The sequence below is a fragment of the Gnatocerus cornutus genome, chromosome 7 (genome assembly GCF_029298725.1).
Source record: "Gnatocerus cornutus isolate USDA-ARS CGAHR chromosome 7, icGnaCorn1.1, whole genome shotgun sequence".
NCBI lineage: Eukaryota > Metazoa > Arthropoda > Insecta > Coleoptera > Tenebrionidae > Gnatocerus > Gnatocerus cornutus.
This window is the reverse complement of record NC_142239.1, coordinates 18,862,472-18,877,514: the sequence shown is the minus strand read 5'-3', so window position 1 is coordinate 18,877,514 and position 15,043 is coordinate 18,862,472. Positions and strand designations below refer to the sequence as shown.

Sequence of the window (15,043 nt, the reverse complement as noted above, 5' to 3'; positions counted from 1 at the left end):
TACGCCTGAATTATACATTTAAGTGAATGTTTTCTGGCGTGTTCGCGAATGGAACACGCTCAATCCCCATTATGCAAAACGAGAAATGCTCAAGAACGAGTCGAGAAATCGCGTTTTTCGCTGCCCCCTCGCGTCTCGACCATCTCGTCTTGCTAATTTATTTGAGATTCTCGTGGATTTTACGACTCCATTCATACGTCAATGGACGGCTAATTGCCCTTTCTTTTCAGTCACGACGCAGCCAACGTGCGTACACATACGGGGGCTGTCGCATAAACTAAGCCTGAAAAGGCGAAGGGGTTTTTTCGAATTGGAGGATAATGAGAGCAGGGATAAAAATTATTGTAAATGGTTCGATTCATTTTGCCGGGTTCTTTGTTCTTTGAAACGTCCACTTTCATTTCTTCATTTTGAATTGAAACTTGAAAATTCGAAATTACCAATTAAAAATTATAACGGACGAAATAATTGCTACAATTTTAATCAAAATTTTCTAAGAAGATTTGCGGGAATTACTGGTGTCCGGAAAGTGACGCACCACCTTGAAAGGGGGTAATTGGGTGGTCCCCCACAGTACCAAAAAAAATGTTAAAAAAAATTCCCGACTCTCTGTTTTCGCAGGAGAAGCAAAAGAAAATTAGGAAAATGGCAACATTGTAGAACTGTGCCCCCCTATAATTTAAATTTCCAGTATTTAAAGCCATAGTAACGTTGCTGTTGTATTGTTGGCGTTAGTCAGGTCGGCTCATGAACTATGGTTTCACGTGAACGATGCCACACTGATCGAGATTGTTGATTCAAAAATTTTGTTAAGAGTTTTCGGGCATTTCTTACAAGATTTTTCCGATTTTTTTGCACCATACCTATGCGCAAAATGTTCTTTAAGTAACAAATTTATTTGAACGTAAAATTATTGCTCAGAAATCGTTAATTTTCGCATCAAACTTTGCCTCTTCAACCCGTCATATCTCGAAAAATTGAAAACATGGATTTTTTTTAACATTTTTTCTGTAATCTATGGCATTGTCCGATGATACAGTTTTACGGTGGTGCGCGACTTTCCGGACACCCTGTATCTATGAAAATGATAAACTTGGATTCAACCAAAATTTGGCAATGATTTTGTTTTATTTAATATTTGTTATTATGCTTTGGAGGAACCTTTTTATAACACTTGGTGTTATATTGGATGGTACAAACAAATTAAACTATTTTCTTCAACAAACTAAGTATTCATAAACAGAATAAATATCAAACTTAACAGATTCTGTAATACGTGTAGGCAATATTTGTTTGGTATTTCCAAGTTGAAAACAAATTTTTATTTAATAATTTAATTAGGTAATCATTTGTGATTTTTTACCTACTTTTCAGATTTATCGACTTCTTCAGCACTGATGAATATTATTCCCAGATTTTACATCTTTTTCTAAGCACACTGTCAGGAGTTTACAAATTTCATGCTAAATAAAGTTAACGAAATGTATCAAGTTATTCATGAAAATTGTATTATTGGTTACATTATTTTAAAAATATTTGCCACTTGTATTTGATACTTGATGATTTGATATTTGATCAATACTTCTATTTGATATGAAACATATATTGTATGTTAAAATCTGAATCTTTTAGCACAATATTTATTCACATACATATGGTAAAAATAATAATGTGAAAATTTATTGTCAAAATTTTCGTCATGGATTGGCTGAACTTTCAAACACCTAAACAGCTTCTCTCTTCAACCCTCTTTATTTGTAGAAGACACTTTTTTGGTGAGAACCCAGTCAGTCCGATTACTACGCTAATAAAATCATAAATAAAAACCATCATCGTGTAGTCAGAACAATAGGTGATACTTTTGACTGCGCTGATAGCCAAATTATTATTGCCCATGGTCAATAAATCTTAAATTTTATTTTGACTGTTAATTCCGATTCATTACAATTTACGCGCATGAAACGTAATAAATATATTACTTTATTTTTATTCAATGTCTATGTTAAGACATTCCATAAATATATCAATTTTCCAGATTTTCACCACCCTAAAAAAATAATTTTGACAACAAGAGAAGATACTACTCTCCGCTTGTTCTCAAAATACGTTTCTGCGAATTTTGGAAAATATATACAGGGTGTTTTGTTCTGACTTTTAATAAATTCAATAAGTACATTTTTTTTCTGCAGTCTATTTTGTCATTCTTAGGCTTCAGCTTGTAAACATTTCATCGGCTTAACTCGTCAAGTCCATTTTAATTTTTTTTGTCGGACATAGATAAGTCTTAATTTTTTTCATTTCTGTCGTAAAATTTAAAATTGGAAAATTTGGGAAATGAATATTAATAGAATGTTTCTTAATTCTGAAATGGCAACACAAAATTATTCAACGATATAAACATCTTTTTGTTATTTTTTTTATAAAATTGAAATAGTTATTTATGTATTTATTAAGGGAATAAACCTTCATATTAATCCCGAGATTGTAAGGGAATTTTTATTCCTGAAATGAATACAAAAATTTTCTCCCGATCTTGTTTTCTTGAAAGAGGATAGCATCAAAGCTCAAATTTAAATGAATTAAGCTATTTGAACAAACGTTGTCTTAGAAACAAAAAGGAAATAAAGTGTAAGAAGGAATAAAATATCCCTAAGGCATATTTTGAAAAACGAGTATTAAAAAAAATAAATAAATAAGTCGATTTTTATTCCCGGTCGGGAGAAACTCATTTATGCCCAAAATAGATATCTTAATAAAATTTAAGAAAGTACATAATTTTGAAAGAAAACAGAAATTATTGTCTATTGATTTATTGACCACTTGTACGTACAATTAGAAAATGACCTACGTTTAAAATACATAAAAATTTACTATTCATATTTATCAATTATTTGTCGAAGGGTTGGAAAGCATAACTTTACCATTATGCATTGCGATTTCATCAAGTCCGGACTCAGGGGGGGCTCACTTTCCCAGAGGTCCCTTGCCACGTAAAAATTTGCTATAGAAATTGAAAAAATACAAATGAAGTACGTAAGACTTTCTTTGCATAATTTTATCGATGGGCCCCCTTTTACGATTTAGCTCCGGGCTTCAAATTTTCTTAATCCGGGCTTGGATTTCAGGGATTTTTAATTACTTGCACTTATAAAGACAAGTATGTAATTATCACTTAAATTACTCTAAAAGAACTTAAAATCATAATTATACAGAGTAAAGAGATATCACTGCCAGGGCAAGGATAACATATCTTAATCATAAAATTTTCGCAACAGTATTAAAAAAACGATTAATTATAAACAAAAACTGCTTAATTGTCGTTACATAAAATTAAATGATGTGGAATGCTAAAAATGTTTCGTTTAATGTCAAATTTCCTAATTAATTAATTAATCGAAAAGACATTAAAGAATCATGTTATCAAACTATGTATTATACAGGTGTTCCAAAACGCTCCCACTTCCTTTTAATTGGAAAATTTCCATCAAAATCTGAGATGGTTCATCAGTTACCAAATGGTGATTTTCTGGTGATAAAATGAAATAGGTTAGTTGTCTAATTGACAAGTTGATTACACATAATGGCCTTTCCGGCTGTGCCAAATCTTCTCACTATTAAACCTTTGATTTGCAGACAGACAGTTTTATACCGATTTTTTGATTGCTTAAACATTGCTTTTGACTTCCCTTTTCAAAGGTGTTGAGCCTCTTCGTCGCCAGTGCCGCTGCCGTGGGGGTTGACGAAGGTGTTTTTACGAGCCGACCGCGTCCATTTATTGAATAAGTCCCAGGGCCGTAAAGACGCATAACGAGCGTCGTTCATTACCGCACCGCGCGTGATATTTACGACGCGCTCTGCGTAAATCCAAGCGGAAGCGGCTTCGGGCTCTCGTAAAAAAAAGTAAACACTGTGGAATTTCTGAAAAGCGCGAAAAATATTTATAACGTACACAAAAGGCCGACGTAATTGAAAATTGATAGGAAGGCAGAGATAGGCGAGGGCGTACGAACGGACCTCGTTTGCATATTAAAGAGAGCTTTTAAATATTTAAGGGCGCCCCCTGGTCTTTCCAAGACGAATTAAATCCACCCCCTGTTATCGAAGCATAGTGTAATGGCCGGGTTACGTAATTTGTTACAACAAAAGAACTGCATTTACATACAATGGTTTGTTGTTTTTTTTTTGTTGTGGTTGAGTACACGTGCGCCGCCACTGGTTGGTTGGTAAATCGACAAGCTGTCGAAGCAGGTGCGTAGGTTTCTATGTTTTGCGAGTGGATTTTCGTGTTTAAACGTGTCGATTTCTACGATAATATGTCAATTGGATTGGTTATAATCATTTTGTTAATGATCTGTGAAGCATTCATTGTCGAATTTAATTTAACGCAATTATCTTCAGTTTATTGCCTTGTCACGGTCGTTGCTTTTGTCGATTACTAGGTAGAAATATATCGGTGATTTATGGGGTCGATTATAAGCTGTCGTTTTATCGAAATGCTATAATTTTCCGTAATTACTTGAAAGACAATTTTTATTATACTCTATAATTGACTGACGGCCATTTCACTTTTGCACTTTTTGATAAGAATGCACGTTTTATTGGCCTAGTAAACAAAACAATTTCACGCGAATTTTTAGTACATAAACTACTCAAAGTTTATCTATTTTGAAACGCATATTTACACAAATAAACATTTCAATGTTTATCGAAGATAACTATTTATTTTAAAACACGGACGTTTTTGTACTTGTTCATTTTACGACGCACTAATGATAGTGCACCGAAATTCAAACAGAAAAAGATACATAAGTTTATTGTTGACTGACCATTGTTCCTCGATTTGCATAGAAACTGCTCGTTTTTTGTTGACTTTTGCGGTTTCGCGATGGTAAGTGGCACTAATGTGATCATCTAACTGTGCAAATTAGTCTCGGTGCTATTGAAGGCGTCAGGTTTAAACAAATTGTGACGCTGATTCGCTAATGGAAACGACTGACAGAATGAGTATTTTCGGTTTCATATGTCGGGAAGTGGCTTGAATGTGATCACGGCGTGAAATTTTCAGTTTTTCCTTTGTCCTTCATCTCGGCCTTGTTTACAATATTTTTTCTTCCTCTTATTCTCGTTTACAAGAAAAAAAATCCGCGCCGAATTACACTTGCGGCCTTGTTCATTCTTTCCCCGCGCGTGCGATTTGTTAAAACATCCTGTCGTACAAGTCCTGCGAGGTTTTATTTATAGCCGCGCTCCGTCGTCACAGCGCCCAATCTGGTGTCGAAACGTCGATTTTTCCAGCAGGAAACTCTCATGGAAATTTCATTTTTTCCCTCCTCTTTTCACTTGTCGCATTGTCGAAGTCGAATTACGTTTCCTGAAAAACTGTAATGGATGTCTTCTCGTCCGGGTGAAAACTGGCGGCGCAGGCGCCGCCGCCTTCCAACCCAGTCGCGGACATGGTGCTCGCTCAGTGTGAGGCGAAGTCTCCTGCAGAGACTACGATCGCATTCCTGCTGAACGACCCAGTTCGCTCTCCTGCAAAGTCAAGTGTGTGCGCTTTTCGGTGGTTTGGTGTTGGTTGTTGGACACCCATAGGATGATTATAATTTTTCTGTGCTGTGTGGTGGACATTGAAGGGTTTAGTGGTACTGAAATAATTTAATAGATCGTAAATGTCGATGGTGTTATGGCTACTTTACGGTGGAGGCTATAAATCGGCTGGATTTGAATGTGTAATAAAAGCGACGTTTGGAAAATTGTGAATTTCGGATTTTATTGTCGGGAGGGTGTGGGTTTTTCCCCCACCCCCCGGAACACGACGACGCCGTTTTTTGGCGAAATACCAATTTTTTTCTCTCGTGCGTCGTTGTTTTACAACACGCGATATGTCATAAGCTATTTCTAACCCAGCTCATAAATAAGTATACACTGCATATTTTAGCCGGGGACGGGTTTTTGCTGCCCCATTATCTATTTAAGTTTTATGCATCCGGCTCTAATTATTATTCAGCAGCGCCGTTTTCTGTAAAATTTATTGGATGTTTGTTGACTAGAAAAACCCATGAATATTTATCAGTCGGACATTAATATATGTTATTATCAGATTCCATTTGCATGTTTATTTTACCTTTAATTCTAGTATGAAGAAATTATAATTAATCATATGCGGTCATTAGTAGTAAAGTATATTTGTCTGAATTTAATTGGTTGTTAATTTGTTTTTTCTAACCAGTCATTTCTATTTACAAATTTCTACTCGTTTATTCAACGTTTTGTGTTCATTAGTCAAAATATTGTCAAATATGTCGACAGCTTGACGGGTTACAATGTTCGCGATTGTAGGAAAATCAATCACAGCACCGGATTTTCCCGGAGCTTAATCTCAAAATGCACTAATCATCGTTTCAATATTACGTGATGGATCACTCATTCTAATTTGTTTATTATCTCCGCCACGACAGGCAAAACTACATATTCAGTCAATTTTTCTCCACTGATGAATCACCTTGCAAAACTGGCAAATTTCAACAGAAAAACTTGACTGTTATAACCGGCAATAACCATAAAACTAAAAAAGCTAGTTTGTATCAAGCTCAATTACTTTAATTAGTTCTATTTCCCTAATTGGCAGAAAAATACTTTTTTGCACCTCGCATTCTTCGTACTGCGGTCCGAAAGTGCTTGTAACCACTCCGTCATCTCCTTAATTCAAACTGTCAAAATTCAATTGATTTCTGCCAGTAGCGATGTTTCAAATCGATAACAAAAAACGATAATTCTCATTGAATTTCGCCATAGAGTCACGGGCGCCTTTCACTCCACGGAGCTGAATTATGCACCGGTACGTGCGATTCGTACCTGGCAATTTGTGCCTGCCAAACTGGTGTTTATCGAAAATTACGAAAACATCATAAAAGCCGGCACAATACGAAATTAGCATTTTTAATTCGCGAAATTATCAGTTGTCGGGGATGGAATTTCGCGAAATAATTACATCGTTACGACGAAAGTTCGGCTTGGAATCGTGACCGCAATTACGCTGGTTGGAACAATTAATAATCGGTTTAGTGGCCGCGTCGGAATTTTTGAATTTCTTTATAAACAGTCGAAGATGATCTGCGTCCATTTCTTCTTTCGATCGCAACTTTTTCTCTAATTTCTCATGATGATTTCTGAACTTGCTAAGTCCCTCTTTGGCTCGTTCAAACATATTTTCTTTGGGAGACCTTTTCTTCTTTTTCCAGACATTTTTTGGACTCTGTTCTTCTCCAATTCTCGTCCTGTGTTTTGACTCCCCTAAATTTCTCTTGCAGCATTTTTCTTTTCCAAATTTTATGGTTTTATTCATCTATCTTCTTGAGTGTCCGACCGACCTTATTATTGTTTCGTATGTTTAATTTTTTGTTGCTTTTTTGCCTGCAGGAGTGTTGGTGATCCTGCTGCTCTACTTCCCTTCAGTATTCTGTTTTCAATTTATCTTCTTTTTTCTGCTACTTGTTAATGTTGCTTCTCTACGTTGTCACGTAGAAAAGGACCTGTCAGTCATTTTTGTTTGATGCATTCACTATTTTTTGAACGGCACACAGAAAAAAGAGCATTTTCGTAGACTTTTACATTGTCCGTTCTAACCAGAAAACGGTTTGGACTATTTAAGTCCCGTATTCTAATAGACCAGTACAAGTTTGGACAGAAAGACGCGACGTCAAGTGCAAAATTTAGTACGACTTAGTTTAGTCTTCTTTTGTCTGGACTTTTTCAGTAATGCACCAATATTTAAAAAATGCAAAACTCTTCACTTTGACTGAAAACTATGGTCACTTTTATCGCACGAACGTCACTGAAAACACGGGAAGGGTGTCACGTGCGTTTTCAACTTCTTCGGTTCAGGGTGGCCAGTGGCTGGAGGTTTAAAAATGCAACTTCAATTCTAGCTGGCACGACCTTTAAGTCTCTTTGTCTCGTCCAGTCATTTTTTCTTTGGGCGACCTCTTGTTTTCTCATCAGTTTCTTCTTCCAGACATTTTGTGTGCTTTTATTTACTGGCTGATTCTTGATTTTTTGAACAGGTCTATGACTCTATATTTTCCGTCCTGTGCCTTGGCTCCCCCAAATATCTTTCGTGGCGTTTTTCTTTCCCAAATTTCAAGTTTTTCTTCATCTATCTCATTGACGGTATTATTGTTTCGTATGTTCGGCTCTTTGTGACTTTTTTTGCCCGCAGAACGAGTGTTTGGGTTTGGACTATTTATTTAAGCTCCGTTTTCCAATCGACTAGTACTAGTTTGTACAGAAATACGCGACGTCAAGTGCAAGATTTAGTATGACTCAGTTTAGCCTTTGTTGCTCATGGAGTTTTTCAGTGGCACACCAATATTTTAAAACTGCTAAACTCTTTATTTTGACTGAAAAATCATGGTCAACTTTTTTGCACGAACGTCACTGAAAAAACGGTGCCATCTGTTGGTGGAGTTCCAAATGTTTTAACTGACAAGAGCTCTAGATTAAACCTGGGAACATCGAGTAAAAAAATCGATATTGAACTCAATTTCAACAAGAGCACATTACATCAATCTCCAATACATCGGAGAAAACATCGATTTTGAAAAATAGTAAATAAAAAACTCAATATAGCATAGTTTATTGTGAAAAACAGAAATAAATAAAATTCTTAATAAAGCAACAAAATAATAAACAAATACGAGAAAAACAAAAATAAATAAAAACCTTAAATAAGTAAATAAATTATAAAAAAAAACAAATTCGAAATTAATAAGAATAAACAAAATTCTAAAATATACGTTGACAACCAACGAAACGAAAAATCACCAAAATCAAGAGTGTAAAATAAAATACATACATCGAAACCGCAATCATGGATTTTTATTGATACATCGAAAATAAAAATATACAAGGTGCTTATAAATGTTTCTAGCATCAAAGGTAGCTCTGGAATTCCTGTCATGCACTATTTTGCCGCTTTGTTTTCATAGTGAATAAAACTATCTTAAAATTTTTTTATAATGTTACTTACGTCAATGACGTTTCAGTTACGATTTTGTGTCCAAGTTTTTCATTTTCAGGTTTTAAACCACAACTAACACAGTTTATTTCTCAAAACTTACTTTACTCCATGTTTGAGGTTACCTGCAAATGTCAGTTGAAAAATTGAAACTCGCATTTGTAATGAGCGGCAAATTTCTATAACACTTCATAGCCACCCTTGATGCTAGAAACATTTATAAACATCTTGTATGTACCTATTAAAAATAGATATTAATAAAAAATCGATGTAAAAGTCCCAGATTTACTCTAGATACACAAATTCACCTACTTTTTCAAAATTTTAGCCTCTCTTTCCGTTTTTTAGTTTGATGGAATTCTCGGTCTCTGAAGAGCTTCTTCTCATTTCCTGTATTTCGTCTTCTGTTCGTTTATATTTTCCTGCTTTGTTCTCCAGTTCAATGCATTGTTGGCTGTGATATAACAATAATAATAATCGGTTTAGTGGCCGCGTCGTAATTTCCGAATTTCTTTCTAAACAGTCAAAGTATTCAATTGCGCTAATGGTCTATTTGTCGGATTAATGGCCCGAAATGACACATCCGGCTCGAGGGTGCATTACTCGGTCTTGTAAACTGGTCGTCGACAACCCTTACAAGGGCTGCGGCTTCTCTCGGTTTAATAAAATTTTACGATCGCGATTTTCGAAACCTGAGCCCCGTTAAATTCGATGTTTACGGTGGTATATTTTACATTGAGTGCGGAAAGTGTCGCGTGGGCACTACCAGTCTTATTATCATAATAATGACGGGCACGGTCGAGTAGGTGAAGAGTTCTTTTCACGATGGCCGACGGTGTTTACTCATCTTTCCTCGCGGACAAAAGAGAAACGTGCCGTGCCTATCTCGATGTCGTGGTTTGTTAAACACAGGTCGTACAAGGCATTAAATAAATAACAGTTCGTATACCGACAGAGTCGAGTAAATAATGGCTTTTTATAAGGGGATTAAGTCGTAAGTGTTGTCGAGATTAGCGTGGGACAGACCGTTGGGAATATTCCGCCGAAATTATAGCCTCCCTCGTGTGCCCATTAGAACACGTTGTGATGTGCCCAACTATTTTCACCCGGTGAGGCGACTGTTTAACCCGCCGCCATAGCTATCATAGTGAGGATCGAAGAAGAAGATCATAAGGAAGATGTGGGCAAAGAAACGACCGAGACCAAGGAGAAAGAAGGACACCAGGAGACCGTCGATACGCCGTTAACTTCACCATCTGACGACATATCGGTGCAGGTACGCCGAAAGGTCCGCGTTTTATTATCATGAGTTGTAAACATCTTAAAAGGTTCTAATTAACGATCACATAAATTACGAAACGATCGTAAAATCCTTTCGTTTATGTTTTGGGTGCGTTTTCGATTTGAATTTCGCGCTGGAAAATCGGAGAAAAAACGAGCGACCCTGCTGCACCTGTTCACGTTGTAACGAGGTGAAAGTGTCTTTTTTAATAACAAGCAAGATCAGTATCGTGAGTTGTGGCAGCCGGCGAATAATTAACGCTTAATTAAGCGAAGGACCCGACTCTATAGGGGTTAACACGTGGAGGGAGAGAGGTGTTGGAACAACACAAAGCGATCGGAAAATTAACCGAAGTGTGGAAATAAATTTCTCAATCTGATCCGGACTTGATAAAATTGCAAGCGAAGCTTTGATTTACTGTTGCAATTTTAATGAAGTTTGCACTTTGCGGGGGCTATCGAATGACATGTGTGATTATGGTTGTGATTGTAACTTAATTTCATGCTCACGGTGAAATAAGTTGCTTGTAACGACTGATTCTGCTTGGATACACGTGGAAATTTATTCGAAAAAAAAAATGTAGTTGGAAGTTTGCTGCAACTTTGAACTCGACTATGATGACGTAAACAAACACCTTATTTTTAGAAAGTTTTGTTTTGCACTTGAAAGTCATAATCAAAGTCATTAAACGTAAACGGGGGGTTTTATGACTGTTCCAACTTTTATGACTTGTAATTGAAGTAATAAGACTAGGGATTAACATAAGCCTACAGCAGGAAACATCTCGACTACTTATACCCCATTTCTATGTCAATGTCTTTGTTGCTGAAACTAAAAAATGCTTCATAACTCGTTGCGCGCGCTTAATTTCGAGCAGTGTAAATATATTCATGACCCTAATCTTTCCGCCCATTCAACCCTGAAGGAAATTGTTCGGAACACTCGAAACGTCTCTGCTATTGCCATTTCAAGAAACATACAGGAAACCCCCATCGCTATCAATTTCTTCGATATCCTCATGAATAAAACAGGAGGCCGTAACTATGTTGCCCACTTTTTATGTCACGTCGTTTGCCATAATAAAGCCTTGGGTCATGTCGTCTCTCACGATCCCCTGCGAAGACATTATCATACTCTTCGTCGTGGTAAATTGGAAAAACTCTCGTTGTGATTGACGTTGTATGTATAAAAACGGGTGGAAATAACTCCACCGCGGTCGCCGCCGCCACACAAAGACTGTACTGTAGCAACGGTCCCGATGGGTGGAGGTGGGGGCAAATCAATACGAAACGGTCGTCTTTTGCTTGTGTGGTGGCAGCGGGAATCTCTTTTGATGTTACGGCGAAATCCCAGCGATCGTGATGGATGATCGCCTGTCATTTCGCGGTTAAACAGACGGATTTGATTATGACGTTAAATAATCTTGGGGGCGGGAAATTGACGGGAAACACGCAGATTTTCGGGGATTTTCTAGTAGTGGAGCACACATGTTCGTGCCCCCGGTGGCTTTAAATAGTTGCGACGCCGCAGGCGATGGCTATTTTGATTATACGACCGTCCCTTGTCGACATGACGTCGACGTCGTAATTATAGGGACGGAGGTGGTCCTAGCGAATTTGCAAATGGGTAATCAAGTGGATGTTGAAGACGCGTCTGGGATGCCGCCGACGTTGCTGCAAGGACCAAACGCGCAATTAAAAACGCGCCGCAATCGATAATCCGCAGGAAAATGCAGCCTACACACCAACAGGAAACAGACGGGCGCATCGTGTACATTCCTGGACCAATACAGGATATGAAGTGGGAAGAGGTTAAAGGGCGCAAAGGCGACAGGAATTCCTACAGGGATCAACAGGACAGCGCGCAAACTTGACAAAATACACACATTTCCATGTTTCCATTTTCCAGCTCTTACGTGTTTCCAGGTCAACGCGTTCCACAAGTATTTTTTTCCATACAATTACGCCGTTTTAAATATTAATGCCGGGAAAGTAATTGTAAGGTAATAAACTAGAATAGAACAAACCGGTGATATTTGTCGGCTTTTCTTAATGGACTAATGGTGAATAAACAACACTTGTGCTTCAATCACAGACATGACTTCTGATTTTTGAGGGGCGCAGTTTTGGGGCCGTTGCAGGCCTGTTAAATCGTTATGCTCGCATGTCACTTCATAAAAGCTCCCAATAAAAGCTCATTCAACGCGTGTAGTGGTTGCACCCTTTCGTTTCGCTGTTTTCTCCGCACGAGGGCTCTTAATAAAAGAGTCATGATGAAGTGCGTGACTTTTCCGCAGTATGTAGGTGAGAATCGCCGCCGCCGTCGCTGTCGCCGCCGCCCTCTGGACTCGGGAGTGCAATTACCCAGCTTGTTAAAGTGTTCGCAACCGAGTTTGCAATTAATACAGCGCCATCCGCACCTTAATGATTCATTAAAACACAATTAAGTGCTAGTCGGGATATCCAATGCAATTCTAGGGTTGAGGGTCGCGACGGGGATGATTAGGGTTATCGGGTGCGGCCGAAGGAAATCTTCTTAACAAACCAAAGCGGGTCGCTGGGGGTAATTAGCGACGACGTGATTTGCATCTCTCTCTGCCGCAATGTTGTCTTATTGGTTTTGATGGTGGTGTTTCTTTTTGCAGGGCTCCGACGCCAGCTCGGTGATATTCGCCTCGACACCGGCGTCCAGGAAACGCGAGTTTCCAGGCGCCTTGCCGCCTAGCTTACCATTGAGCAATGGCACAAGCAGTTCCCCAGTTCCCGCTCCTACCCCTCCTAATCTGCCCGTACCGTCCCCAGCTCCAGCACAACAACCCCCGATACATCCACCAGCGGCGGCGACTACTGCAGCCCCTGGTGGCAACAACAAACCGGCGATGCCGCCTTCCGTCGGTGACGTGGCGCCGGCGTCGGCCGCACCACCACCAGCTAGTGTTCCAGTTAGTGTGCCACCGGTGACGATGCCACAACCGGCGGCCGCCCCCATGGCCCATCATCCTGATTCCACGTCGGGCGCCGCCAACCACGCCATGAGAACGGACAGTCCGGCGGTGGCAACTTCGGCCAATGTACCTGTCGCCCCGGGGGCGGGACAGTACCATCATCCTTCGTCGTACCAACCTTTGTATGCGCCTTATGCTGTGCATACGCCGTTTAGTGGGGCGGCGACGATAACGGCCACCGTGCCGAGTACTACGACAACGGCGGCGGTGCCTCCACCGCCTGTGACGGCCGTCACGACCACCACGACGATCAAGGCGCCGTCACCGAGGGGCCACAGTCCCAACAGGGAACGGGAGAGCTACAGGTGAAAATTAACACAATTTGAAACGAGAGTGACACTTCATTTTTGCAGTAGTAACGTCAGTAGTCTCAGTAGAGGCAGCGTGACACCCCTCAGCTGTCCGCCCCCCACCACAGTGTCTTCTAGTCTAGCCATGAGCAAACCGTGGACGGGACCTTCTCCGCAACTGAGTCCGGCGCCCCCACGACCGACGCCGCCTCTGCATTCGTCGTTCCCGCCTCCGATGTTCACGGCACCTCTGCCTCCTGTTTCAAGGGCGAGTCCTTTGACTTCAGCGGTACAACCACCAAATCCGAATCCTTTTTCTGCGGAAAGTCTATTTCAAACGAGTGAGTTGTACCAACATTATGGCGAGAAAAAAATTACACGTTATTTGCAGATCAAGCCGACATGCTCAGAAGGGAACTCGACAATAGATTTTTGGCATCTCAAGACCGCAGCTTGGGGGTGGCGCCTCCGCCGTACTTAAGAACCGAAATGCACCAGCATCAGCACCACCACACACATGTACATCAGCACACGACGTCGCTGCTGCCGCCTCCGGCTGCCTCCTCTCTATTCCCATCGCCACTGGTAAACAAAACAATCGGCCTATATTTTTTGTTTTGCGTGTTCGTTCTTTTATAAAATATAATCTTCTTGATTTGCCAAGAGCATGCGATACGGCGTTCGTGAAATTTTTACACGGGATATCTATGTATGTCACGATAAACAAAGTTTAGCTAAAAGGTTAAGTGAAACTGTTACACAATTCAAAACGCATGCAAAACAAAAATGTGTTTTGCCTGTAAATTTGAAAGTTAAAAACTCTGAACCCTTCTGTTTGTCATTAGACGGTATCGCCAATGGAACGACTGTCCAGACGAAACGGCAGCAGTGTGAGTATAATTTTAGTATGAAGACAAAGTTTTTGTGTAAGTGTGCGTTGCCGGCAATTTTGAAAGAATTTGCAGGTGAAACATGTTGCACATGTCGTGATGTTAATTTTTTTTCTGATCTTATTTTGTTTGTAGTTCAAGGACATCCCGAAATTGGGTGGGATGGAGTCACCTTTTTACCGGCAGAACATCGGGATGCCCAATTACCCAGGCTACACGCCAGGGTTGGTTCATCCAGGTTTGACGGGGCCGACGCCGTTCGTCCCCCCGAACCATCTTTCCACATTCCAGCCGAAGGTAAGACCATCAAACGCGCCATGTTCGTATGCCATCATGCATAAAGTGCGCAGCGACACACTGACCGTTGATTTCTTGTTTTTTGTGTCGCTGCGCCCGTCACCATGCTTGCGGCATGCCAATGTGCACTAACTCTCGGCATGCCTTGCCACCCCTAACGCTTTCTCTTTGTCCACAGTCGATGCCAACAGATCCGACCAAACCGAAAGCAATGGTACGTGCAAGAAAAAGTCCGCTTTAAAATTTGCTTTGTCCTCATAATTC

General features: G+C 39.7%; 1 protein-coding gene across 7 annotated transcripts in view; it reads left to right on the top strand.

Annotated features, from left to right (window-relative positions):
- Nucleotides 1-15,043, top strand: part of tay (tay bridge kinase) — a 32,157-nt gene that overhangs the window by 12,039 nt on the left and 5,075 nt on the right. For 3 of the 7 annotated variants that reach the window (XM_088040400.1, XM_088040398.1, XM_088040397.1), the window contains exons 6-11: nucleotides 12,943-13,607; nucleotides 13,656-13,933; nucleotides 13,984-14,177; nucleotides 14,438-14,482; nucleotides 14,618-14,779; nucleotides 14,958-14,993. In XM_088040400.1, coding sequence (XP_087896526.1) covers nucleotides 12,943-13,607; nucleotides 13,656-13,933; nucleotides 13,984-14,177; nucleotides 14,438-14,482; nucleotides 14,618-14,779; nucleotides 14,958-14,993 — 1,380 coding nt within the window. The remainder of the gene's footprint in view (nucleotides 1-12,942; nucleotides 13,608-13,655; nucleotides 13,934-13,983; nucleotides 14,178-14,437; nucleotides 14,483-14,617; nucleotides 14,780-14,957; nucleotides 14,994-15,043) is intronic. The other 4 variants (XM_088040403.1, XM_088040399.1, XM_088040402.1 and 1 more) reach the window with 3 other exon arrangements.